The sequence below is a fragment of the Phoca vitulina genome, unplaced genomic scaffold, assembly GCF_004348235.1.
Source record: "Phoca vitulina isolate PV1807 unplaced genomic scaffold, GSC_HSeal_1.0 scaffold1, whole genome shotgun sequence".
NCBI classification, from domain to species: Eukaryota; Metazoa; Chordata; class Mammalia; order Carnivora; family Phocidae; genus Phoca; species Phoca vitulina.
The window spans coordinates 100,070,884-100,098,012 of NW_022589704.1; the positions used below are offsets into that span (position 1 = coordinate 100,070,884).

At 42.4% G+C, this 27,129-nt stretch overlaps 1 protein-coding gene across 5 annotated transcripts in view; it reads right to left on the bottom strand.

Moving 5' to 3' along the window:
• Nucleotides 1–27,129, bottom strand: part of CUNH2orf76 (chromosome unknown C2orf76 homolog) — a 240,316-nt gene that overhangs the window by 161,308 nt on the left and 51,879 nt on the right. Inside the window, exon 6 of one of the 5 annotated variants that reach the window (XM_032412010.1) lies at nt 13,454–14,868. The exons of 2 other annotated variants lie outside the window; for them this stretch is intronic. In XM_032412010.1, coding sequence (XP_032267901.1) covers nt 14,843–14,868 — 26 coding nt within the window. In that variant the 3' untranslated portion in view covers nt 13,454–14,842. Of the gene's footprint in view, nt 1–13,453; nt 14,869–19,543; nt 19,740–27,129 lie in introns of those variants that run through there. 2 more of the 5 variants (XM_032412027.1, XM_032411995.1) reach the window with 2 other exon arrangements.

Genomic DNA, 27,129 nt, shown 5'->3' on the forward strand with positions numbered 1-27,129 from the left:
AATACGCGGTTCTGCATAATCAGTTCAACACCAGAACAATGGAAATGGGAAGGGAAGATTAAAAAATAATCCAAATTTCATAGCCCTGAGGGGTGTGATGGAATGGTAAATAGGGTGAAAGCGTTAAGCCCAGAATCACAAAACACTCTCATCTGAGTCTTTTAAAACCTCAAGGCTAGGGTAGGAAACCACATTCTTGCCCTTGGGAGAATTATCTTAAGTCCCTCTGAAAGAGTGCCCATTTCTGAGGTTCCCTCTCTGTGGAGACACTGCGGAGCCTGGCCACTTTAGCTGAGTGTCAGGATAATTCACTGGGCCGCTCACAGTGGATCGAGAAGTTACGGCCCCTCTCCCAACCTGGGAAATTTGTCCACAGGACCGTTGGCAGGAGGCCCGGGGTCCCTGAAAGATGCTGGCAACCATCTCCCTCCAGGCTTCAGGTGGGGTGCCCGTGGTGGCACCAAGGGGCAGCATGGGCTTGTGGGGGTCGGGCGTGCACAGGGGTTTCACGCCCAGCATCCTCCCAGCCCTCCCATGCTCTGCTCTATGTAATGTGCTTGCCCAGCCCCCCTGCCTGGGTGTAAGCCCCGGGTTTGCTTTGGTTCTTTCTCCTCTCTCTGCCCTTACATGCCTCCCTCCTCTTCCTCTTGCTCCCCTGTCTCTTCTCCATGCCCTGTTTTTTAAGATTTTATTTATTTGAGAGAGAAAGAGAGCACAAGCCGTGGGGGGGAGGGGGCAGTAAGGGGAGAAGCAGAGAGAGAGGGAGGAGCAGACCCCCCGCTGAGCAGGGAGCGCACACAGGGCTTGATCCCAGGGCCCCAGGATCAAGACCTGAGCCGAAGGCAGATGCTTAAACGAATGAACCGCTCAGGCACCCCCATGCCTCATTTCTATTTTAGTGTTTAAAGACTGAGATTGGAGGGTTTTCCCATTTCTAGGTTTTAGATTGCCAAATCCAAAAATCAGAAATTGGGCTTTGACAATGGGACTGAATCTTGGAAACTGAGGCTTCCCAGAAAGTCCAGAATACAAGCTCCATGCAACTGCACAATGAAATACCCACAGACATTCAAGAGCACGGCTGAGACATTCAAAGTTGGCTACCTGGTAGAATCCAGCTTTGTTCACCCTGCTCACCGTGATATGAAAACGGTTTCAGACATTGTGCTGACTCCTCTTCTGTGCCACATGCTTTTCTCCCTCCAAACACTGGCGTTCCTTGAAGCTTCCCATGATTAACCAGCACCCAACATCAGCCTCCCCATGCCCTCTCAATCTTCATGACCAGGAGAGTGCATCTCGCTAATATCTTATTGGCCTTTCCAGAACTTTCCAGAGTATGTACAGCCCACTCCTAGTGCTGTACTAGGGATGATTTCAGGTGGTAGCTAAGAAGTGTGCATATCCAGCCAATGACAAGAGCTACCTACCCATCACTGAGCCATGCTGTGAACAGGCACCTGCTAAGCACCTGACAGACATCCTGATATTGAATCCTGATGACAGCCCTTGCAGTAGGCACTGCTGGCCTAATTTTACAGATGAGTAAAATGGAGCTCAAAGTAAACTGCCCAGAGTCCTACAGACCCCGGAAGCTGTGATCTTAACCCCACTGTCTCACTGTGCCCATAGAATTCCCAAAGAGATTTCAATGAGTCACTGGGTTTGTGTGATACTGATTTAGGTATATTGTCAAATTACCTCCACACTGAAAATACTATTCTAGGTTTCCTCATGCTGTTACTACACAGAAATACTGAGGTATATAAACTTGTGTTCATTTCGTATACTATGCATCTTTTTTTTTTTTTTGGCAAACTAACAGCTAAGATATTTCTCATGTTTAAAAACTTAAATACATGTACACATATAAGAAATAAATATACAGGGATGCTTGGGTGGCTCAGTTAAGTGATGGACTCTTGATTTCGGCTCAGGTCATGATCTCAGGGTCGTAAGATCAAACCCCAAGTCGAGTCAGCCTCCGTGCTCAGCAGGCAGTTTGCTTGAGGGTTCACTGTCCCTCTTCCTCTGCCCTCCCCCCCGTCGCTCATGCGTGTGTGCACACATGCGTACTTTCTCTCTCTCTCAATAAATAGATCTTAAAAATATATATATAATATATATAAAAATAATATATATAAAAATAATATACATATATGTATATACACACACATACACCATAGGTATTCGCCAATAGAATCTTATGGCTGACAATCTGTGAAGGATTTAACCCAAAATTTCATGTGAATGAATTTAGATTTGAGTATCTGTAGGTAGCATAATGTGAAAACCTCTAAAATTTCGAGCCTATGCTTTGTGATATTCGCTGTAGAGATCTGAGGCAAATTAGTGTGTCTGAGCTTCGGTCTTCTCATCTCTAAGGAGGGGACTCAATATCCATGTCCCAGGGTTGTGCACAAGATCAGATAAAGGCATTCATACACAAAAAGCCCACCACAGTCCTCACAACACATCAGTATCTTGTCATTTCCTTCTCAGGTTCCTTAAATAAGGGACACACATTTGTTTGCATATTCTTACTAAATTCTTAAAAATCAATAATTTAGTCAAATCCAATTCATATATAGACGCCGATATATAATAAAATTATCCACTGTGCATAAAATCATGTGAAAAGAATGACACAGTAACTATCAACTGACATTTTATTTAACATGATCGAGTGCCACCGTCTTAGTACAAAGTGACCTTAACCGCTTCGAAATTCCTTCCTTATTTTTCCTGCAACAAATCATATGGTGAAGGAAGACCTTCATCAGGGTCATGTAATTCAGAAGGGCTTCTCTGGGGATATGTGCAGGCATCTTTGGGGACTTTGGAAGAAAGTCTCAGTAATTGGTTTTAATGAGGCTTCTCTCCCCCCACTACAGGACCTGTCCTGTCTCCCTTTTTATGTGTCAGGTCCTCAATGGTAGGGACCACATTTTACCTGTCTTTTGTATCCCCCAACCTAGCCAACTCAAATCAACAAATACATTTTAAACAGATAGTGCATATCCAACACTGTGTCAGGACACGGAGAGAATATAAAAGAAGGAGAAATTGTGGTCCTAGCTGTGAGACACAGATAATCTCATTAGGCAATTTGGGCATAGGCTGAGTTATCTGGCTGTTATTGCCGGTATGTGAATTCCTTAATGTAAGTTCCAGAAAGCCCAGTAGCTTTCAGAAGAATACAGATGCAATAGGGAAAGTGAACCCATTCATTCATATGTAAATAAATAGGCCTGTACATTTATTAAGTCCTGATATGTGCCAAGCAGTGGAGCTATAACCGTGAATAAGACTTGATCCCCAAACTTGGAGAGAGCCCCATCTTGTGGGGAAGATCAACATATAAGAAAGCAAGGCAACAGTGTATTCTAACGGCTATAAAAAACTGGCCAGGACATGGTGAGGACCCAAAGGAGAGCATAATTGAGTCTACTAGCTGTGAAGTGGTGGGAGAGGTGGGTAAGAAAAGATCTTAGAGACTGGTGGTCCTTGACTGTCTCCCAAGATGAATGATAGTCTGGTGGAGAGAGGGTGGAACATTCCAGAGAACAGTGTGAGAAACCTGAGGTAGGTAGAAGCCTGGTGTGTCCAGAAAGAACACATGGTAGGGACAGAAGATGGCTATGGGAGAGAGGAGGGGGTTGCCAAATCACCAGCAAAAGGCTGGAGATGTGTCTTGAGATTAAGCCAAGAAGTCCCCAACGCCATGCTAGAGTCTGCACTTTATCCTGAAGGAAATGGGGACGACCAGGTGGTTGTAAACAAGGGAGGGCCACAGTCAGACTTGCATTTTTAAAGGAGCACTCTGGCAGCAAGCATGACAGACGGACCCGATGGATGAGAGTCTGTAGGTAAGGACACCAGACAGGAGAGTGTCTCGATGGTCAAGATGAGAAATGATGAGGGCCCAAACTAGGGCAGGAGCAGTGGAAAGAGAAGGAAGGGCGTTCCTGTGCAGTGTTAATTCCAGGAATTCTGAGCTGACTCATCCTGAGGAGTCATCAGAAAGTACTGAGAAGCAAAGACGGTATCACTCATGGTAGCTACAGTTAGGAATTTTTTTCTAGCACATCCAGTGAGTATAAGGAGCCTCCCTTTTACCCCTAGAGCCCCTCCTGCCTTCCTTACAAAGATAGTGTATAGTTGGTTGTGAGCAGGCTCTAAATGCCCCCTCCATCATTTACTAGCAGAGTAACTGAGTGAGAAAACACGTAAAGTAGTGAGGCCCTGCACAGACTACACACTCACTAAATACTAGCTGTTACTGCACTACTGAATGAGGTCTCCCTTCCCATGGCTTGGCTTGTCCTGCAGAGGTTGCTGAACTTGTTTGTAGGAAAGATACTCAGACATGGCCTTTTTAAATATGGCTCCTGTCATTCATAGGAGGTCTACATGAAGGGAGCAACCACCAACCGGAAGCCAAGCAACTAGCACACCCAGTTCTTAACACAGCAATACTACAGGCTCCCTCTGTGCACATGGCAGCCCCCCAAGACCCACCTCTCACTGCCACCCCTGCCATGAGGGCCCTGTGCCCATGAGTGCACACACTTCAGAAGGTACTAGAAGGATGGCTAGTCAAATGTTTTTTGATAGAGGTCAGATACACATTTGAAAACAGGGAAATCTCATTTTTTGTTCAGAAGAACAAAGAAGAGTATGACCTTGAAGATCTGTAAAGGGGGCATAATGTGGGTTCAAAGACATTAAGGATCTTTTTTGATTACTGAGTTTTTAACTAAATATGAGATATGAAGTTCTGTTGGTTATGGAGGAAACAGATTTCCCCAAAAGCCCATCTAGGAGAGAATAAATCTCTCTTCACTCCTGAAAAACGAGGTTAGAGTTGGCCAAATTTTGTGCTTTTTAAAAAAATAAAATGGCATTGTTCTCTCTTCAATTCCAATTTCTTGTAATAGAGCTATTCTTCAGTGAGTTAAGTTGGGAGAGTAATTTAGACTGTGTACATATTTCCCTCAAACATCCAAAAATGAGGCCCCAAAGCTAATCTATGGTGACAGAAATCAGAATAGCGGCTGCTGGTGGCAGAGAGGCAGGGAGGAGACTGGGAAGGGGAGAAGGAAATGTCTGAGGTCATGGACATGCTCTGTAAAGACACAAATTGGGCTGTAGGTTACACATTTGTCACAACTCTTAAACTATACACTTAAGATCTTTGCATATTAATGCATGCAAATTATACTCCAATTTTTTTAAAGGAAGGAAGGACGGAGGGAGATTTCTAGTTAAACATGATAGAATGACCATATTCACTATAGCATCTCTGGAAACCCTACTAAAATGGAGTAAAGGGATAACATAGGTATAATAAGCCCTTGAAGACAGAGAGACCAGAAGATAAAAGGACAACAGAGTTCATCCCATTTTGGAGATGGAAAGTGGACAGAGAAGTAGGAATTGCCAAGGTAGAGTTGAGTTGGAGGAAGCTCCAACTGGAGTGGTCACAGAAAGTGACATCCCTAAGAAGCTGGCTCACTCACCCTTCCAAATCCTGGGAGCCCCAGGCCACTCTGGAGGTTTATTCTCTGGGCTCTGGGGCCTGGAACGCCATGGAGAAACAGGTTCCACCCAGATGTAGGGTACTACTTTGGAGCTTTTTAGCACCTCAAGCTTAAATATAAGTGGACAGACATTTAGGGAATGCCTCTACCATGTAAGAAAGAACCCAAAGCAAACCACTGGGAAAAGGAACCCAGAGGAAACAGAGACAATATGGGCAGCAGACTAAAACATTTAGATAAAATGTCAATTAATAATATCTTTAGAGAGAAAAGAGAAGATATTACACCCATAAAAGAAGGAAAGGACACTATAGAAAAGAAATAGAGAATTAGAAAAAAAATTGAAAATATGATAGCAGAAATATTTTAAAATAGAAAAAAATAGGAAGATAAAACTTAGTACACTTGCCAGGAAGGGAAACCAAAAAACAAAAGTTAAAGGCCCAGAGGAACAATTCCAGGAGTCCAATATTTGGCTAATAGAAATGCCAGAGAGGGGCGCCTGGGTGGCTCAGATGGTTGGGCGTCTGCCTTCGGCTCAGGTCATGATCCTGGGGTCCTGGGCTCGAGTCCCGCATCGGGCTCCTTGCTCAGCAGGGAGCCTGCTTCTCCCTCTCCCTCTGCCTCTCCCTCTGCTTGTTCTCTCTCTGTCTCTCTCGCAAATGAATAAATAAAAATCTTTAAAAAAAAAAAAAAAAGAAAGAAAGAAAGAAATGCCAGAGAGAACAAAGGAAACAGAGAAGAAAGAAATCAACAGAGAACCTACAGAAGAAAACTTCCCCAAACTGAAAGACATGAGTTTCTAAATTAAAAGTGTCCACACCAAATTTAAAACACACCCTTCACCAAAGAGAGAGGAGTTAGGTCAGGAAACTGTGGTAGAAGTCTTTTAGTATGATTGATGTTTTTTTTAAATTGGTAAAAAGTTACACATATTTTTTAATTCTCAAAAAAGAGAAGGTTCTTTTGATAATTTGGAAGTAGAATTTCATTCTGTTCTCCATTTTTATCAAATTATCCTTTTGGTTGGCAATAGAAACCAAGAGGCTACACTGTCCTTCCTTAAATATTAAGTTGGGCCAACTCTAGTATGTTGTATATGAATTTGTGATTACAAATATTTGTGAAAGAAATTTCCTATTTCTTTTTTTTTAGTTTTTATTTAAATTTCAGTTAGTTAACATATAGGTGTACTATTAGTTTCACATATACATCCTCTTTCTTTTCTTAAGTCAGATTCCAGGTCCCCATCTGGCTTGAAATTCAATCTCACTCACTCACATTATTGAGCTTCCTTATCCTCTACCTCTAGGCTATGTAAAAGTCCTGGGGCAAAGTATTCCGGGGAGACTCTTTCAGTCTTCGGTTCACACTGGCTTTCCCAGAGGTTCCTGCTGTCTCTATCCATGTGATCCTGGGAAGCTGAGCAACCTGTTGGCTCCTGTGAGGAGTGGAGGTCCAGAGTCTTGGGTAGAGTGGGAGGGCTTGCCCCCTCGGAGGTACCTATTTCCTCCCCAGAACACAGACCCCTGCCAGGGGTAGAACCTGCCTTGTGGAATCATTCCAGCCCTCCAGTCCACTCCTCCTTCCCCTCCACCTCAAGCCTCATAGCAAAATCTGCCTGACCAGCATAAGGCTCCAGGAAAGACTGAAAGAATCTGTCTTCAAGCTGCTTCTGCTTTCAGTCTTCAAGCACCCCTGGGTTAAAACACCAAAGAGCCTTGACTACCTTGGAATGAGAGGAGAAAAGAATACAGAGAATTGCATACAAATTCCCATCTCAATAAATTACTCTGTCCCCTTGGTCTGGAGATCTGAGGAAGGCCAGTCAGCAGAACCTCTGCACACAGGTCTCAACATGTTTCCATCACATATAGGAGACCTAAGACCATACACAGAATGCTCTCGAGGTCAGGAAAGCCCCATTCTGACCAGGCCTGTAACAGTTTGAAAAAGGGAGAGCTGGGGAGGAGTTGGGGAGCTCCCACCTGATACAGGCCTTCCTAGGATGGTCCTCTCTCCTTGCCAGCTCCTGTGTTTCATCCCAAGTGTGACTAAGTCTCTCCTCAGCATCTTAAAGAGCTAAGTGGCACTGACAGGACTGGGGACCGAAATTCAACCCCAACAGAGTCACCAGCTATGCAGAGATCCTCCCATCTCAGGCCCTGCTCCTGGGCTAATCCAGCCTCTGCCCTAGAATTTGCTTCCGTCGGCCAGACTTGAGCTGAATCATGAAGAAAGCCCGCAGAGGCAGTTCTGCACTCTGGTAGGTTGGTTTGGTTTTTTTTTTTTATTCTGTTTATGACCTGAAAGCTGTATTTCTTAACTTATTAAATAACCTAGAAATAAACACAAGGCTTTTTGTAAACTATCGAAGAGTTAATGGGATGTTGCATGTGAGCACTTCCAGCCTTCAGAAGGGAAGAGACAGCACCTCATGCTACCATGTCCCTGAGGTGGGAGTCACTCTGCTTCCAAAGCTCTGGGCTCTGCTGTCAACTCACCTTTTCCCATGCAGAAGGATCGCTTCCAGGCCCTTCCACCGAGCGGAGTGTCTTGTCTAATATCACTGGTTTGGAAAGGGATTTGTTTACGCATCTAAGCTCAGCTAAACAAAGGAAGTTGCACATAATGCAGTCTCCTTGGAAGCTTTAAGAAAGGACCTATTAACACTTGCTTGTCACTTTTCAATCTTTAGCTTTAAAAAATAATGCTTGACAAATAAGCAGGGGCATTTTGCAAAGCATAAATGCATCATGGTATTGTTTTTAGGAATAAGTAAGATTATTGAGGTCTGATTAAAGGTAGGTATTGGCTTTGAAATAATTAGGCACTGACTTTTGAAATAAATCTGAATTTTAGGCAGTAGCAGCCATATGATCACTTTTAAACAAAAGTACAAAACTCCATACCATTTACAGGCTGAAGGCTTTGACTTTCAGCTAAAGGAGTCCGGCTAAAGGCTGATTTGACACGTGGACAAACATACCCACTAAGCACAGTCACTGACAAATGCCCAGCCCTCTCGCCCTTGAGACTTTGAGGTCTAGGCAGGCTCTGCTGACACCTGGTGGCAGAGAGCAGGCAGATGGGCCTGAGTCCAAAGCAGATTTCCCTCTACCTGACCTGCCACCTGGATGTCGAGTCTGTGTAATGAATGCTGGCTAAAACAGCACGAAAGGTGTTATATTGGAGGAAGAGCTACAAGCTCTAAAGAGTAATGGCCAGGCATGAGCACCACTGAAGATGCCCGGGCAGATGTGAGGATATCTATACTGCAAAGCCTGCCTTTGCAAGATCGTTCTTCCCAAAGATTGTACGTGTTTGAACAACCTCTGAATCCATCTCTATAACCAATCATTCTACCACCCTTATCCCACTCCTGTTAAGCAAGTTATGCCCAGAAAATAGGGATGGCCTTACTCTTACGAAAAGGAAATTTGAATTATTCTGCTTTTGTTAATGAACTCGGCCCTAATTGGGAAAAATTCCAACCGGGAGAAAGAGGATGTGTACAGGAAACATTTGACAGGTAACACGCTGAGGGCACCCAAGGCAAGGGAATGGGGAGGGAAGATTTCTTGGAAAATGAGAGTCCTTCCCTGGGTCGCAGGAGCAGTGCTGGGCAGTGTTGTGGGAGCTGACAGGTGTAGGTGGACGGGAAAGAGCTGACAAGCAGTGGGAAACACCCGACTTGTAGGAAAAGGCCTGGCTTTTCTCCCCAGTGTTTGATGTGCCTTCCCTGTGTCTCATTCTGTGCCTAAACCTTCCCTCTGTGCAACAGGAGTCATCTGCTTTGTGCAAAAGCAACATGGCAGTTCTCCCCAAAACAGAGTACGTGTGTGCCAGGCACTGAGCCTGGTCATCTGACCAAAACCTCGGAGCACTTCCATGAAGTTGGTGCCGTTATCCCCCATTTAACGAGGAAAGAAACGGAGACGCGGAGAGACCGGGTGGCTGGCCCAAGGTCACACCTGCAAACTAGCGACAGTGTGTGCATTCTTCCAACCCAGGACTGTCTGAATTCAAAACCCATCCCCTTTCCTCCTCCTCACGCTTGCCGAAACCAAACACTGAGGGAAAGAGAATTCCAATACATGCAAAAGTGCACCATTTGCCTTTTTCAATTTGTGTAATTTTAAATGTCACCACAAGTTCCCTTCTAGGTCACTTTTAAAACAAGCAACTTTGCTTTAAGGCAGGTGAGGGGGGAAAAATCCTGCTGCAATTTGTACAGTTGTAGAATCCACTGTTCAATTTTCTGCTTGGCTTTCTGGGAACAGTTCAAACAGAAACAAATGACAACCTAGGACACTAATCTTGCCTATTGTGAATAACCACCACGGCGCTTTTCCACCTGGTAAAAAGCCCTCACATGAGGCACAGGATTGCCTCCAGGCATACACAGCAATCGCACCGCACAAAAGAGCTGTCGGCTCCATGAATTTGCAGGTGCGGCAGCAACCAGCTTCAGACCAATAAAAACAAACTATGGATGAGATCTTTAATCTCATTTCCTGAACTCCATTTGAAACACGTATGCACTCAGGACTGCTGACCAATTACTCCAGAGCCCAGTCTACATCCGTGCATAAATCTGGATGACCATTCTTCAAGTGCAGAAGCTTCTAGAGTTCATCCAATCTACAACGGGTCTACTTTGCTGTGAAATGAGCTTCGAGAATCTGCAAGGTTTCGCCTTAAGATTCAAATACAGTCTCAAAGTCATTCATTCATTCAAGAAGGATTTATGCTGGCCTATTAAGTGCCAGAGACTGTTCTATACGCTGGAGGCATTCTAATAGCAGGAGACCAGAAAAATAATTTTTTTAGAGTTAGAGGGGCAGGGAGTGCTGCAGAAGGCAGGCATTTGCTATTTTATATAGTGTGACTAGGGAAGTCTTCCTAATGGCATTTATGCAGACACCTGACAGAAATAGGGAAACTCACAAAAATAACTAGGAGAAAAGGCATTGCAGGCAGAGGGAAGAGCAAGTGCAAAGGCCCTGGGGTGTGAATGTGTTTGGCATACACCAGGAAGGGAAATAAGGCCAAGGTGGCTACATGGAGAGAGGAGAGATGCTGGATGAAGTCACAGAGCTCGTAGAGGCTGATCACATAGGACCTTGCAAGCCTCAGCAAGAGACTGGCTTTTTTCCTGAGTAGAGCATGACAATTTATGTTCTAGAACAATCACTCTGACTCCTGGGTAGAAAACGGTGGCAGGGCAGGAGTAGGAGCAGGAAGCCCCGTTAGGCTATTGCAGTAATCCCAGTGGGGGACAGTGGTGCCTCGAACCAGGTGGTAGCAGTAAAGAAAGTGAGTTGAGGCTGAATGCTGGATATACTTCAAAGGTGGAACAGACAGGGCTGGCTCATGGACTGGCTATGGGGTCTAAGACGTGAAAGAGAAAGGACTCCAAAGTTTCTGGCCTACACAAACGGATGAGAGTTCTTTCCTTTGGTGGGGAAGACTGAGTGACCAGGTTAGGGACGACAGATCTGAAGCGTGTTTTCTGACATCTTAAAGTCTGAGATATCTATTAGTTGATTAGCCACCTTAATGGAGATGGAGAGTGGCCAGTTCAATGTACGAGTGCTAGGTTCAGCGGGGAGATCTGGGCTGTGGGATAAAATGAGGAGTCCACAGCATGTCATTGTTATTTAAAGCTGTGAGATGCATGAGCTCATCAAGGGGGTTCCATGCAAATAGAGAAGCCCGAGGACCAAGCCCTGGGGATTCCAATGTTGGAGGAGATGACAAAGGACCCGCAGAGGAAATGAGGATGAGTGCCCAGTGGAACATGAGGAAGCCACATAAAGAAAGTGTTTGCCCACAGGGTCATGAGATCGAGCCCCATGTCGGGCTCTGCGCTCAGCACTGAGTCTGCTTGGGATTCTCTCTCCTTCTCCCTCTGCCTCTCCCGCTCATGTTCATGCGCTCACTCTCTCTCTGTCTCTCTCAAATAAAGTAATCTTAAAAAAAAAAAAAAAAAGAAAGAAAGAAAAGAAAAAGTGTTTGCAGGAAGGAAGGTGTCCATTGGTTCATGTCAAATGTTTCTGACAGGTTAATTTGAAGACGGAGAATCATATTCCCTTGGCAACAGGGGAACCACTGGTGACCCGGACCAGAGCTGTTACAGTCAACTGATGGGAACAGCAGCCCAACCGGAGAGTTGAAGAGAAAATGAGAAGAAAGCGGGAAAAGGAGGGTGTGGATAACTCTGTTAAGGGTTTGCTGTAAAGGGAAGAGGGGGCAACTGGTGCGGGGGTCAAGATGGAAGACACCACAGCACGTTCACATGCCTCTGGGAATGACCCAGAAGAGATGGGGAGGACAGCCCTGCAGTGATGCTCTGGGCACCATGCCCAGATGGAGGACAGACTTGGAAAGGAGCACCGCTGGCTCACCACTGTCATAAGCAGGGGGACACGGGAGTGCAGCCAGAGCAGGCCATCTGCCAATGGCCTCTGTTTTCTCAGTGAAATAGGAAACAAGGGTGGCAGCCCAGAATGAGGAAGAGAGGAGGTGTCAGGGTTGACGGCCAAAGAGAACCTGGGGGACTAAGGGACCCAGAAGTGCAGAGTTGCAGGGCAAGGTCAGGAACTTCCTTGAGCCTGGCAGTCATGAAACAGAGCTTTGTCACTCTGCTTCCTTTTACCCGGCCATGTTCAGTTCTTCCTGGCACAGAGTGAGATGAAACCCCATGGCTTGGGGGCGGTGAGGGGATGAGGAGGAGGACCAGAGAATCTCAGGTTAGGGGAGGGGCCGTGAAAAGGTGGTAGGGGCTGTAAACTCCAGGTCTGGTGAGGCTGAAGAACTGCTGGAGGGGGCACCAGACGGGGGGGGAGAGAGAGAGAGAGAGAGAGAGAGAGAGAGAGAGGGAAGGGCAGGAGGCATGGTATGAAGATCATGTTACAAGCTGGGGTGTGGCTGCTGGTGGTGACCATGGCTAGGGTGTGACTGCGGGAGCAGGTGGCTGAGACCGAGTCCATGATCACAAAACTGCAGTCGAGCTGGTCAGCGGCCTGAGAGCCCCATGGTACTGGAAGGCTTGTCTATACTGAACTACAACAGGAGCAGTACTGGAGAGGTGACAGTGAGCCAAGAGCTAACACGGTGAAGGAATGAGGGGGAGTGGCCTGGGGGCCTGCAGGTGTCTGCAAAGGGGGTAGGGAGGTAGCAGTGCATAATCTGATGGCATAAGGAGCAAAGCTGAGGGGTACAGAGAGGAGGCAGGGCAGTGATTAGGAAATTAAATGAGTTTTTTGTTTTTTGCTAAAGAGAATTTAACACCGAAAGGACAGGAGACAGCTCTTGATCTTTCTGGCTCTCATTTCCCACCAGGTGAGAAATGGAGGGGGGAAAAGCCCTCATGATCCTCATCCTTCCCATTTGCCTTAGTCCTGTTGAAGAAATGGAAACTTCAGAGTACCCTGGTCACGGCTCTGACCCCAAGAACAGCGTCACTGGCAGGGACATCTTTCCCTGTGTATTGGACTTAACAGGAATGAGGCTAAAACCAAAAGCTTGAGTCTCTAAGGCAGCATTCCCAAAACAGCCTGCCTTCATTTATTTCAGGAGTCGTATGACATTATCTGGGACCTGAAATGGATGTGCTCCATCGTAAATCTCAGTAACCCAATGAATGACATTACTTACTGAATACTTCTGTAAGTGCCAAAAGCACCCAGCAGAGCAGGGTCACTGCTCTCTAAAAACCACATGGCAGAGAGAGCCGCATCACACACATCCTGTATGTTTCCTTTAAATCGTTACACATGATATAATCCTCGCACTGACTAATGATCGAAAAACGAATCTCCAAAGGCCATTATCTAAAGTCAACGTTAGTATTATAACCCAAAATGCACCTTTGGGGATGGGGGTGGGGGTGGGGGTGGGGAATAAATAGTCTCAGGTCTGATTCATTGAATAAATAGATCTCCTTTGATGGAAAGAAATGGCAAAAGCTGCGCTCTCCTCTACCACCAGCCTCCTTCCCGAACGTAAGTGCTGGCCGTGCCGAGTGAAAGGTGGAGAGTGGCAACAAGTTCTACGCTGTGGGCCCAACGTTAGAGATGGGAGCTGCCCAGGCCTGCAGAACCCAAATCCCACTGTCTTCATAGTGGAGTTCAAAATACTGACCTCAAATGAATTAAGGAACTATTCTTACTTCAATTACCTTTGCTAATCTGATGAATCAGAAGAGTTTTGAGTAAAACGAGGGGCAACTGCCAGCAACCAATAATCGGAGCCCTGCCCCCAACACACACGCACATAATGAAGAAAAGATGACAAGACTCAGGTCCTCGGACACTGTCATACTTGGACTTCTTCTCTTCCCACTAGGGAGGTGGTTCCACCACCTTAGACGCGTCCTCCTTGCCTCCACATGCAGCGACAGTTTTCCAAAGGGGCCCAGGCAAGGCCACCTCTCAGGGTGTCCCAGGTAGGCAGGAACATCATCCCCTCTCCTGCTTGTGTCTGGAACAGGCAGAAAGACAAGGCAAATAAAACACCTTTGCTATGGAAAAAGCTCCTTGAACTCATAACTAGGCTTGGCTAGTTAGTGGGACTAGGGCCTGTAAGCTCTTGTGGCACAAGAAGAGGAAGTAAGTTCTCTTCAACTGAAAAGGGCAAAAAATCATATAGAAGGAGTGCCAACCACAAACAGTGGGGCACGGTCTCTTGGCCTGTGATTGACCCCCTTCCTACCATGTTTCTCCAAGGGCCCGACACCCCTTGTTTTCAAAGAATGGCAGAATGTGGGATTTGAAGTCAGAAGAAAGCTGCTCTCGGACTTAACCAAATTTCAGGTCTTGGGCAAGTGCCTTAATGTCCAACAACATCAAGGTTCTTGGCTCCAAAATAAAGTTGATTCTGCTGCACTGCTCATAATAAGCATCATAAGACACTTACTGAGCATGTAACTTTGTGCTAGGCCCTGTCTACTAAGTGCCCACAGGCAATCTCGCTTCATCCCCAAAACTCTGGGAGGTGGGGATTGTCTTTTCCATTTTACAGATGGGGCTGCCCCCAGTTCTCTCCAACAGGACAACTTAAATGAGATAATAGGTAACATGCAGTGTCCGGCACATAGTGAGGATTCAAAAGGAAAAAGAGACACCTCAATTGTATTTAAGAGAATAACTGTTTTAAATATCAAAGGATAGCGCTTTAGAATGCATGTTTTTAAATAATGACATATGTGCAGAAAAAGGTATGGAACATTAGGCTATGCAAAGAAGTGACCTTTGAAGAAGGGGATTTTCACTGTACCTTAGAGCTGGTTGTTTTTAGAAATCCGAGGTTACCTGTGTAACTTAAAACACACCAGAAAGATCAGAAACACTGAAAAACGTATATAGAAGAAATAACCTAGATAGAATATGCCAAAATGGTAATGGCCATTGCCTAATGGGTTTTTTTTTTTTTTTTTTGCTTCTTTTAACTTCTATACAGGTATTAGTTTTTACTAATTCTTAACCCAAATACATTCTCCTTATAAACATTACAGAGGCTTTTCCCACGTCACCTCCCAGTACTAGTCCCCTCCCCAGAGGTAATCAATGTGATCAATTTGGTGTATATGCTTTTGTGCATATGAATAGATGTGTATATTCATATACATGTACACATATACATTATAGATTTTTTTTAAATAGACTCCATGCCCAGCATGGAGCCCAATGTGGCGCTTGAACTCATGACACTGAGCTCAAAACCTGAACTGAGAGCGAGAGTCAGATGCTTAACCCACTGAGCCACCCAGGCGCCCCTATAGATATTTTGTGCTTTTAAACAAATGACATCACAGTTTGAGTCTCTGCAATTCCATCCATCAGGATGTCCCAAAGATGGTCACATGTCCACAAATAAGATATACGCCCTTCATTGTTTCAGATTAAGTAGTTGAGAACATAGATACACCGTAGTTTGGCTATTCTGCTACTGACTTCAATTAGGATGTTTACAGTGTTTTTCTCTTGCAAATAACACTGTGGTGGATTCCCTTATAAAATGCCCCTTCTGCAGGTGTGAGAGGGTTCTTTGGGTCAGAGTCTAAGAAGTGGAACCTCTGGATCAATGGAATCTGCACATTTGTTATTTTAATAGCTAGCAAACCAAATTGCTTGCCTAAGTGACTGTACACGAATTTATATTCCCACTGGCAGAGTGGGCACACATCACTGCCAATACTTATTACCAAGCCCTTTTTACTCTTTGCCAACTTGACAAATGAAAATGTATCCTATTGTTTTGAATTTCCCTGAATAACAGGATGTGCATCTTTTCACGTTTATAAGCCATATAGATTTCCTTTTTTATGAACTACTTCTCTATAAAATGTGTTTTTCTGCTGCATGTTTGTCCTTTTCTCATAGACTTATTATAGAAGTCATTCACAAAATCTGGAAACTTATCCTTTGTCTCCTTTATAAGTGCAAGTAGTTTCTCCCCATCTTTGTCCTTCAATCTTTGATTTTTTGGGGGGGGAGCTAGTTTTTCATACAGATACATCAAATTTAGCAAATTAGAGTATTTGCATTTTGTGTTTTAGGGAGAACTTCTTTATCCCATGGTCATAAATATAATCCACTTTTTTTTCTAATAAGCTCATCATCTCATTTTTCATGTCAAGTTATTTAATCCATCTGAAATTTTAGTGAATGGTAGGAAAAAGGACCCTTAATCATTTTTTTAATGCCTAGTCAGGTGTTAAATATCTTTTTCTTACAAATACCTTTATCATATAATAAGTTTCCAAATACATTAGTCAGATTAGTTTGCTATTCTATTCCTTTGATTTTTTTTTTTCTTTTGGTCTATTTCTGTATCACTCCACAGCTGTTTTAATTCCTGCACTTTTAAGATACATTTTTACATCTGGTAGGCAATCCCCCTTCCTTCTTCCTTTTCCAAGTGATCGTGCCTCCTTTTGTACATTTACTTTTCCAAATGAATCTTTCAATCAGTTTGTCAAATATATAAATCCTTTGGGATTTGAGGGAGTCACACTAAATTACAGATTCGGTATAAATCTATGTCTTTAGTATACCAAAGCTTCCATCTATAAACACGTGAGGTCTCTTTGTTTAGGTCTCTTATATCCTCTAGTAATATTTCTGTAGCTTTTGTGCACATGTCACTGTAGGTTTGTTATCAAGCACTCTGGAAGTCTCTCATTACTTCTCATAACGTGTCAGTTGATCCTCTTGCAATCCTATTGTCTGCAAATGAATGGTTTACCGCCTCCTTTCCAGTATCGGTGCTTCTTATGACTTTTTTTTATTGTATTGACTATAATAAGGCCTGTGGAACAATCCTGGATAGTCCTGGCAACAGTGGTCATCTTGGTCCTGTATCTTCTCTAATAGACCTGCTTAAAACACTTCTCCATTAAGCAGTTTTTGTGGGTAACTTTCGTCAAGTGAAGGAAATCCTCTTCTAGTCTTAGTTTTTATTCGTGCCTGGGGTTGCAGATCATCAAATGCTTTTCTGGCATCTATTGAGATAAGCATAATTTCTTTCTCCTTTAATCTGTAGGATTTGTGAATTACTTTGATCGGTTTTCTATAGTTTTGAACCAATCTTCCATTCTTGGTGATAGCCCTTTTTAGTCATAATATAGTTTTCACACCTGTGTTTATAACTATATGTAACTAACAAGGAAAATACACACCAAAGGGTCATATATGCATATTTTTGCATTTTTGTTAAAAAAGAAAATATACAGGTAAAGATAGACTTAATTTTTCTTAGAAAAGAAAAACGTGTGTAAACTAAATGTGTGCAAAATGAGCAAATAGTGTGTGCTTTAACCTGTTCTACTCACTAAATTCCCTATTTGGGTTAATGTCGTCACCATCAGGCCACTCACTGGAGCCAGAATCCACCGAAGCCCCCACTCCTCCTTCTGCTAAACCCTCTGCACACAGCATTCACCAAATCCCAGGATCCCACCAGTCACTCTACCCCATGCCTCTAATGGGAGGCCACAGGGCAGAATGGGCAAGGTCAGGACTTCAAGACACGCCCAGCTCCAATCCCACTGCACATGATTGCTCTGCTTTGATGAACTACTTTACCTCTCTGGGCCCCAATTTTTTGATCTATAAATAGATAGGATATTACCAAGACTGAAAAGCTGTGGTCAAAATTAAATGAGATAATATATGTAAAGTACCTAGCACGATGTTTGCTGTGTAATGCATGAGCAAATGTTAACACTATCTCACGAAGGTCTCCTCCCCTCTCCTTCTCCTGTGCTGTGCCCTAGGTCAGGCTCTCCAGTCTTCATCTGGTCCATGACAACTATCTTTCTGCCATCAGGACACAGCTGCCAAAGCTCCCTTTCTAAAATACAAATCTAGCCATGTGATGTTATCTGTTTAAATCTTTCCACTGGCTCCCCCACTACCTACTAGATAAACGTCCAACTCCTTAGCATGAGGGATAAGGCCCACCTCAACCTCCCTCCTGACCTTCTCTTCCTCCACTCTGGTCTAAGGGCTTTCCACACCAGTACATTGAAATCTGTACTTTCTACAGAAAATCACAAGCTCTCTCACCGTGCTTTGCCTTTGCATATGCCGGTCCCTTTTCCTAAAAGCCTCTCCCTTATTTTCTACTAAGCAAAAATTCCTATTCAACCTTTTAAGAACAAGCTCAACTGATACTTCTTTTAAAATAAAAATTAATCCCACATAGAATTAACTACCCCATCATCAATGCTCCCATAGCAGTTCTCACTGCCATTATATTAAGATTACTTGCTTAAATATCTTTCCCCACTCACCAAGGCAAAAACTGTGTCTTATTTAATTCTTTGTTAACTCCCCAGAAGCCTGGGTCATTGGTCCTTTTTTAATGAATGAAATGAATAAAATAAATTTTCTGTTTTAAATAAGGCTCTACCACATCTTTCAACAAAGCAAAAAAGCATATTCTGATTATGTTAACCAGACTTCAAAGCTGATTTTTTTTTTTTTTAAGTTAGCCTCCTACCACAATGAAACCAATTTGCCTTACTAGCTATTTTAAGGGTTCTTAGAAAAATTCTAGAGCCAACTAACCTCGTAGGAGTCCTGATTAGATATACATCCTGGCTGAGAGGCCCCTTTGAAATCACTAGTCTTCAGGCACTAAGAGTAGCCATTATCAGGAATCGAGAGTATTATATTATTTTGAAAGAATGTATCTTCCATGTCTTAGACTTGTTCTCAATGAACAATTTTCTTCCAGAAGTGCAAACATCCTGCTACCTTCTCTCTCCAAAGAAATGAGTTTGGTTCTATTATAGTCTGTTCCTGAAGTAAGGAAACACAGCTCAGGGGGAAAAAAAAAAAAAATTCAGCCATGTTATTTGTGTGGGCTGAAATATTAAAAGAAGAAACTCTCTTACATCAGAAAACCTCCCTAAAATATACACAATTCAATTCATGCATGGCAGCGTATCATCGTGAGCAAAAAGATGGCACTGGTGGTCATCAGAGACTCATAATCTTTGCTAACTACAGACAGTAACAGTGCATAGTGGCTCTAATAGAAACTGAAAAAAATACAAAATGAACAGAATGACCTTAGTCTTAACAATCTTTTTAAAGAACCCAACATGCAAGCCACCCAAATAACCCCTAATTTCAGAAAAATAAGTTATGACTAAAGAACCAATATTCCATGATGATTTTTTTTTTAAGATTTTGAGAGAGAGAGAGAGCATGAACAGGGGGTGGGGGTGGGGCAGAGGGAGAGGGAGAAGCAGGCTCCCCGCTGAGCAAGGAGCCAGACTTGGGGCTGGATCCCAGGACCCCAGGATCATGATCTGAGCTGAAGGCAGATGCTTAACCAACTGGGCCACCCAAGCACCCCTCCATGATAATTTTTGAATAACTCTTTCACTTAAAAAAAATGTTTTTCTCATAAATATATATATTATTTTATAACAAGAAAGAAAGAAAAAGGGCAGACCTGCAGAGAGAGAAAACACCACAGACTTCAGCTCAAATAGCAGAGCCTGAGATTAATTTTTAAGTTTATTTGTCAATTTCCAAAACTCACTAGTGGAATAAAGAGCTTAATACAGGTATGCAAAAAGGGAGCCCCCAAGAGGTTTTCACCAGGATGAAATGGGATTAGCTTTGTAGTTCTTATAATCTTCTTCACAGAAAAATGCAATTTCAGTTTCATGAGCTGGAAAAAAAAAAAAAAGACAATGGAAAAAAATTTTAATGTAAAACTAGATTTTAAGCAAGCATTGAAATCCATATTACTCTGATTCAGTGTTTCAGATGCCTAAAGTGAGAAAGACGAGCTACTTGTTTGGTTTCACATTTCACCAAATCAATAAGAAGTATCAGCTGTCACTAAGAATTTAGAATTCAAGTAATTTAAAAGTAAAAAGAAAAATAACCAAAAAAAAATTAAAAACAAGAATGAGTACAAGAACTGGTTTCCAGGAAACCATAAAATTACTCATGTTATAGTCCTCTTAACAATCCTAGAAAATAAACGTTTATTTTTTTCCAAATGTGCTGCTCAGTTACTGAAGGAGGAGGGGAAAACGCTTTTTTTTCTCTCTGAAATTAGCCTGTAGGTATAATAATTTAATACTTAGAGGATCAGAATACTTTACAGATCACTTTACATTCTCCCTCATGACCCATCAAAATATGTGTCTGAAGAAGTTAATTTTTTGCCTGCTTATGACTAATTCATGAGGCTTCAACAATATGCAAAGTGAAAGACACAAATTGGCTTCTCCCGCAATACCTTCAAACACCTCTAATTATTCACAGGGGATATGGCACAGCTAAAGGACCCACAAAGGAGCAGAGCAGTCACAATTCTTTCAACCTAGCAGGTCAAGGACTCCGTCTTCTAAAACAATAAGTCAGCAACATTATTAATTCAGACTGGAGACAAATCTGATGGAGAGCCTTCCAATTATTAAACATGCAATTCTTTAAGGTGTGCGCCAACAAATTCCGCGTTTGTTTTTTTTTAAATTAAACCAGAAGTTAATACAGTCTGCTTAGCTTTTACAGAAAGAGCAAAAGGGCCTGCAGACTCTCGACAAGAAAACAGACAAGATTATTTGTAATGAATACCGATCACTCAATTAACATATCCTCTAAAAACAGACAAGTAAAAACTCTTCAAGCCAAATAAACAGGATAATAGGGAGAGATGCCAAGGATTACCACTGGTCTCTTAGTTTACCAAACTCATCTCATCACAGAATTTATCACAAAAGAATGAAATTAAGGAGCTTAGCATGACATTTCAGTTAAAAAAAAAAGTTTTTGCTGGTTTTAAGAATATCAAATTTATTGTTTCTCAGTCATGAGTTACCCGTGCTCATTACAGAAAATACAGAAATGCTGAAAGAAGAAAATAAAGTCACCCATAGTTTCAGATCCTCATTCCAGTCCTAGTGCATCTTCAAGATTAAATGAAGATTAATCTTGATGAAAATCAGATTGCAAACTCTCGGCACAATGAGCCTGGGGGTGAGGGGGAAACAGGGCTGCGACAAACTGAGAATCAGTGAGAAGAGGCTGGAAACAAATGAACCCTGGGCAAACAAGAAGTTTGTACAGCTGAATTTTACATGAAAATAGCATTTAAAATGATGGCTAAGAGGCTCCACACGTGGAATCAGTAAAATGTTGAAGGGGGGGTTCAGAAAACTCAATATTCAGAGAGAAGATAATTTTGAGATCTATTCCTTTATATAAAAAGCTCCCGGGGTTTCCTTTTTTGAAGGGAAGCAAGCCCAAAGGTAGACCTATATCATTTGCAAGTAATTCTAATCATCCTCTAAATGCAGAATGAGCTAAAAGCACCCTGTTCTTCAGAATCACAACGCAAGGTTTTATCTACAATGTGCTATTTACATACAGAACTTTACATAGCGCTTTGCCCACGCAGCACTTTGCTCAATACACACTAACTGTAATTACAATTTTCACTTACTGCTGCTGACATTTATCTATACCCCTTTTGAGAAACAAATATATCGTAGAGTTCCTCAGTATGGTAATAATAGGTTCAGGATAAGCTGAAGTAAAGAAGAACTGACAAAGCATTTTTGTTTTGCCACATAGGTTTTCTTGGGTCTAATTAACTTACAGATCAATTCATTACTTATCTGAAGTATTTATATGCCATCTCTCACAATACACGCTCAACATGAGATCCCCTAAGATAAAGATTTTCAGATGAATACTTTTTTTCAAAACAACAACAACAACAAAACAAGACTGACAAATGGGTTCAACTCCCAATACTTCATGAAGGCTGATAAAATTTACACCCTTCAAAAACTGGAAAACAACACACAAGTTCAAAGTGGGTTACTCTAAACATTCAAAAGTCAGACATAAAATGTATTTTTTAAATTTTTTTAAAAAGATTTTATTTATTTTTGAGAGAGAGAGAGTATACAAGCAGGGGAAGCCCAGGCAGAGGGAGAGGGAGAAGCAGGCTCCCCGCTGAGCAGGGAGCCCGATGTGGAGCTCGATCCCAGGACCCTGGGATCATGACCTGAGCTGAAGACAGACATTTTACTGTCTGAGCCACCCACGTGCCCCATAAAATGTATTTTAAACTTGAGTAATGTGGTCCTCAAACAAACCAGATAGAATGCTTTTTAAAATCTGTAAAATTCTGTTGAAAATGTTTGAGAATGATGTCCTGTATTTACGCCACAAATTTACTTATCAATTAGAGTGAAAACAAATTACAGAAGATTTTCAAGACCTCTGCATCATCACCCCTTCGACCATTATCCCTTAAATTCTTGCTTCCCCAGTTCTACTTAAAATGGCTCCAAAGAACCCCAAGGAAGTCTACTATGTGCCAGTCCCCTAGGGCACCTGATTTTAAATTAAATGTGCTGCAGGCGCAGTGCACTCAGGTGCAGAGTGCCTTGGCGTGTGAATCTGAAATGAATGTAAAATCTAAAATCCAATAAATACATTGCCAGTTCATCCCTTTGTCTTACTATCAAATGAAATCAAGTAAGAACCCTCCAAATACTATGCACCATTTTAATGTGACTTTCAAGTTTAATGCAATGAACACAAGCCAGGACATTCAAACTTTGAAAATGAAATTAATAATTTTTTTAAGATTTTATTTTTTATTTGAGAGAGAGAGAGAGAGCATGAGTCAGGGGCAGAGGGAGAGGGAGAAGCAGACTCCCTGCTGAGCAGGGAGCCCGATACGACATGGGGCAGGGGCGGGGGGGGCTCAATCCCAGGACCCTGGGATCCTGACCTGAGCCCAAGGCAGATGCTTAACCGACTGAGGCACGCAGGTGCCCCTGAAATTAATAATTTTATAATGTGTCCAAACAGGTCAGCTCCATATATATACACACCTTTAACAGGAAAATAATAATGACTTTAAATAAAAGAATGTAAGAAAAACCAATTTTATACGTAAAAGCTCAAGAAAAATTCAAGGCAATATACTTAAGCTCCTAACTAATTTATTGCAAAAACTCACCTATCAATGAGGATTTATTGCACAGTTTTGAACTCCCTAGCCTGTACTAGTCGGCACCAAAGTAGTATAAAGGCACAGCAACTGCTGTCTGAGAAGACAGACAGAGACATGCGCACGGACTCTGTATTACAGATAATTAATGATCAGGCAAGCTGTAATGTGATAATAAGTACAGGTTATTGGCCAAAAAAAAAAAAAAAAAAAAATACAGGAGTGAGGTCTGGTTTCTGCAGCAATTTGAGACCAAAAGGACAAAGTTTTACCTTCTCTCCTAATCCAGGAGTATATCCTATCCTTCCAAGGTTCATAAAATCCGAAACTACAAATCATTCAAAACTATGCTCACAGCTGAGTTATATATTTATATATATTTTTTACAGCTGAGTTATATTTCTAAGTTTGCACCAAAGTGATCCAGCCAAGAGTTCCCAAACACAGTGCTTTATTTCACATTTGCTTCAAGCATCTGTTTTTTAGATCAGTGGGCAGAGAGGATTTCAAGGTTCAGTTTGAAGAGAGCAAACAGTAAAATAAATCTGACCTTTTAGAGACTGGACACAGGCCTGTGGATTCCCACAGTGGTGAAGGGAGGGGAAAAAGGGAAGAACAATCCAGGCCCCTTGTTCTGGAATCCCAAATTCCCCAAGCCCACCACCTACCTTCTTGAATACCAGACTACCACTGTTTTGATGTTTAAGGTAAAGAACAGCCCCTGTAAGACGCCATTAAGGGAGGAAAGCATGTATGCCCTAAGATATTATTACTCAAAAGAGGATGGGAAAGGCACCTGGAATGTTCAGGAAACACAAATCAAACACGATCCTGATAAAGAAGTGAGAGCCAAAGAATCCTGCAATATTAGCTGTACATCTGAGATAATCAAAAGGTGCTGGGCACAAAGTCAGGGTTCTGGTTGTGGGCAGACAACATAAGTTGACACATAAAATGAAAACCGACCACAGGGGAGCTTTGGAATGAGCACAGGATCCGGTTTGAAGCAAACTCTTCCCTCAGATAAGCACTTAGGGTTTGGCCCGCTGTATCTTGTTTTAAAATATTTCCAGTAAAACACAACAGGCTTGAAAAGAGTTACCCTGCCACCATTTCTTTCCTAAGGAAAGAGGATTCAAAAGATAATAGTAGTAGAATGTAGCCAAAGGAAAGAGATAAAACACCACCCCAAAACTACTGACATGCAAATTTACCACTTAGGGGAATGAGTCCATAAAACTACAATCATTAATGACAAGGTAAAAATCTTTACATTTACAAATAACAATTCTAAGTAAAGCTTTCTTCTTCCTTCAAAAAAAAAAAAAAAAAAGCACATCTTTTTACTGAGGTCTTTTAGCTCTGAGTCCACAAGCGAAAATGTGCCCTGACGTCAGGCGCAGAATATACAATTAGGATCCGCAATGCAGTTAAAAGGCTGGGGCAGGAACCGGAGAATTTCTCTGTGAGAAAAGAGATCTTCAAACAAGTTTTTTCCCCTAAGATCCCCCTGCTCACAGTCCTTGTCTTCCTTTCATGAATTCTGCAGAAAAGTCTAATGATAAATTTGTTACATTGGCCTTATTCCCATGGCAACTGTGATGGCAGAGTGACAGCTCTAAGCAAGATCAAGTTGGGAAAAGGGAGAGTGAGGACTCGGAATTCTTCTCTTCAACCACTTAAAAACCTAACCAGACACGGCACCGAGGGAGGGGAAATTCCCTAGAAAAATCACACACTTCAGGTGTCATTTTTACAACTCTCCTCCCACTCAGAATTTTTTGTGGCTTCCAGGGACCACCGCCTCCTTCCCATGTGGATGTGAAGCTTCTCCAGGGCACAGCATGGCAGCTCCAGGTGACACGGACAGGAAGCCACTCCAGCCGGGCCAGGAGTCACCACAGACCAGGGCTGTGGGCTTGCCAGGGCCGGGGGGCAGCGTGAGGTTCCAGGACCACCCTGAAACTAGTGGGGAACTCGTGACAAGAATCTGATGCTCATCAAAGACCCATGGCCTTACAAGAATAACAGAAAGATGGATCTGATTCTTACCTTTACAGCTGGTTCATTACATGAGTCTGAAAATGACAGTTAAGCCAACAACTCAGTAATTTTAATAAATTCAAAACATTCGCCAATTGCCTTCTCTAAAATGGCTTCCAAATATGTGTTTCTGAGGGTCTCTACGTGCATCGTTCCAGATGTTTTCATAGGCTTTTCTCATTCAACTCTTAGGACAACGCTCTGAAACAGGTTCAGTGGTTTCTGTTTTGTCTTACAGGAATCAAAACAGAAGTTCAAAAACACTAAATGGCTTATGAACGGTCACAAAATAAGTAAAATGCATTGTTCCAGATGTTTTCATAGGCTTTTCTCACTCAACTCTTAGGACAACGCTCTGAAACAGGTTCAGTGGTTTCTGTTTTGTTTTACATGAATCAAAACAGAAGTTCAAAAACACTAAATGGCTTATGAACGGTCACAAAATAAGTAAAATGCAGAGCCCTCATTCAAACCAATTTTCTCCAACTTTAGGAGTCTATTCTTTAAAATTCGTTCCTTAATTTACATGGGAACTGTAGAAAAATTTTAAATTACGAGAACAATTAGATAATACCGAAAAGGAAAAAAAAAAAAATCAAATGCTTGCAGTGCCACCAGCCAGAGAACCATTTCTACAATTTTGTTACATGATTTTTTCTTCATATACACATACAGACGTGTAAATATATACATTTATAAACAATAATGGCATCACACAATATATTCTACTTCCATGCAATAAAGAAAGCTCTGTATCAGTGATTCACAAATGGGGAAGGTGACAGAACCCTGCCACCCCGTTGAAGGCACATCTCAACCTCGGGGGAGTCACGGAGCTTAAGGAAGCGTACTCCTGTTGGCCTGGTAACAGATGCTACAGGAAGGTAAGAGTGGCAAAGTCTTACTGGCCAAACTGACCGACAGGAAGTTAAGAGGTAATATACATTCCCAATAGTAGTACCAGAGAGTATCCACTTCGCAACACTCTCTTGGATACTACCACTTTTCTTGACGTCTGTTAGTTTTGAAATTACTGCTTGTCCAAGGTCACCCAGCCAATAAGTGGCAGAATCGGGTTGTAAACCCACACACTCTGGCTCCAGTCTCTAATTCTTAACCACTAGACTAGTATACTACATAAAATAGCATCTATCTTCATGTGTATTTCTCTCTGGACTCGTAAGACTGAACTATTTTTCATATGTTAGCTATTTCTTCTATCAGTAGGATTTCTTATATTTTTCCAACCTAATTATAAGAGCTTTTTATAAATTCAGGCTAATACTTTTTGTCATATATGAAGTATTCTTTTCATAGTTTAGTGCTTCTCCTTTAACTCTGTTTACATTTTTTAGTTTTTACATGGACGAATCTATCATTTCTCCCTGCTCTATGGCTCTGCCTTCAAGGTCATGCTTGAAGAGCTTTTCTCCCCAAGATTATGAAACTACTAAGCTACATTTTATTTAAAAACAATTTTTTTAGGGGCGCCTGGGTGGCTCAGTCGGTTAAGCGTCTGCCTTCGGCCCAGGTCATGATCTCAAGGTCCTGGGATTGAGCCCCATGTTGGGCCCCCTGCTCAGCGGCGAGTCTGCTTCTCCCTCTCCCTCTGCCCTGCTCGTGCTCTCTCTCTCTCTCTCTCTCAAATAAATAAATAATCTTTTTTAAAAAAATTTTTTACATTATGACATATAATCAATCTACAATTTATTTTGGAATAAAGGTTGAGATAGGATTTAAATTTTATTTTCCCAAATACTTTGGCAATGGGCCCAACATCATTTTCTGGCTAATTCATTCTTACCCCACTTATTTGAGAGGTCAAAACTTTATCATATTGTGAGATCTTACTTTTTTTTAGTTTGTTTCTGATCTTTTCCATAGAGGTTTCAATCCCTACATCAATACCAAACCAGTCCGGGGGCGCCTGGGTGGCTCAGTCGTTAAGCGTCTGCCTTCGGCTCAGGTCATGGTCCCAGGGTCCTGGGATCGAGCCCCGCATCGGGCTCCCTGCTCCACGGGAAGCCTGCTTCTC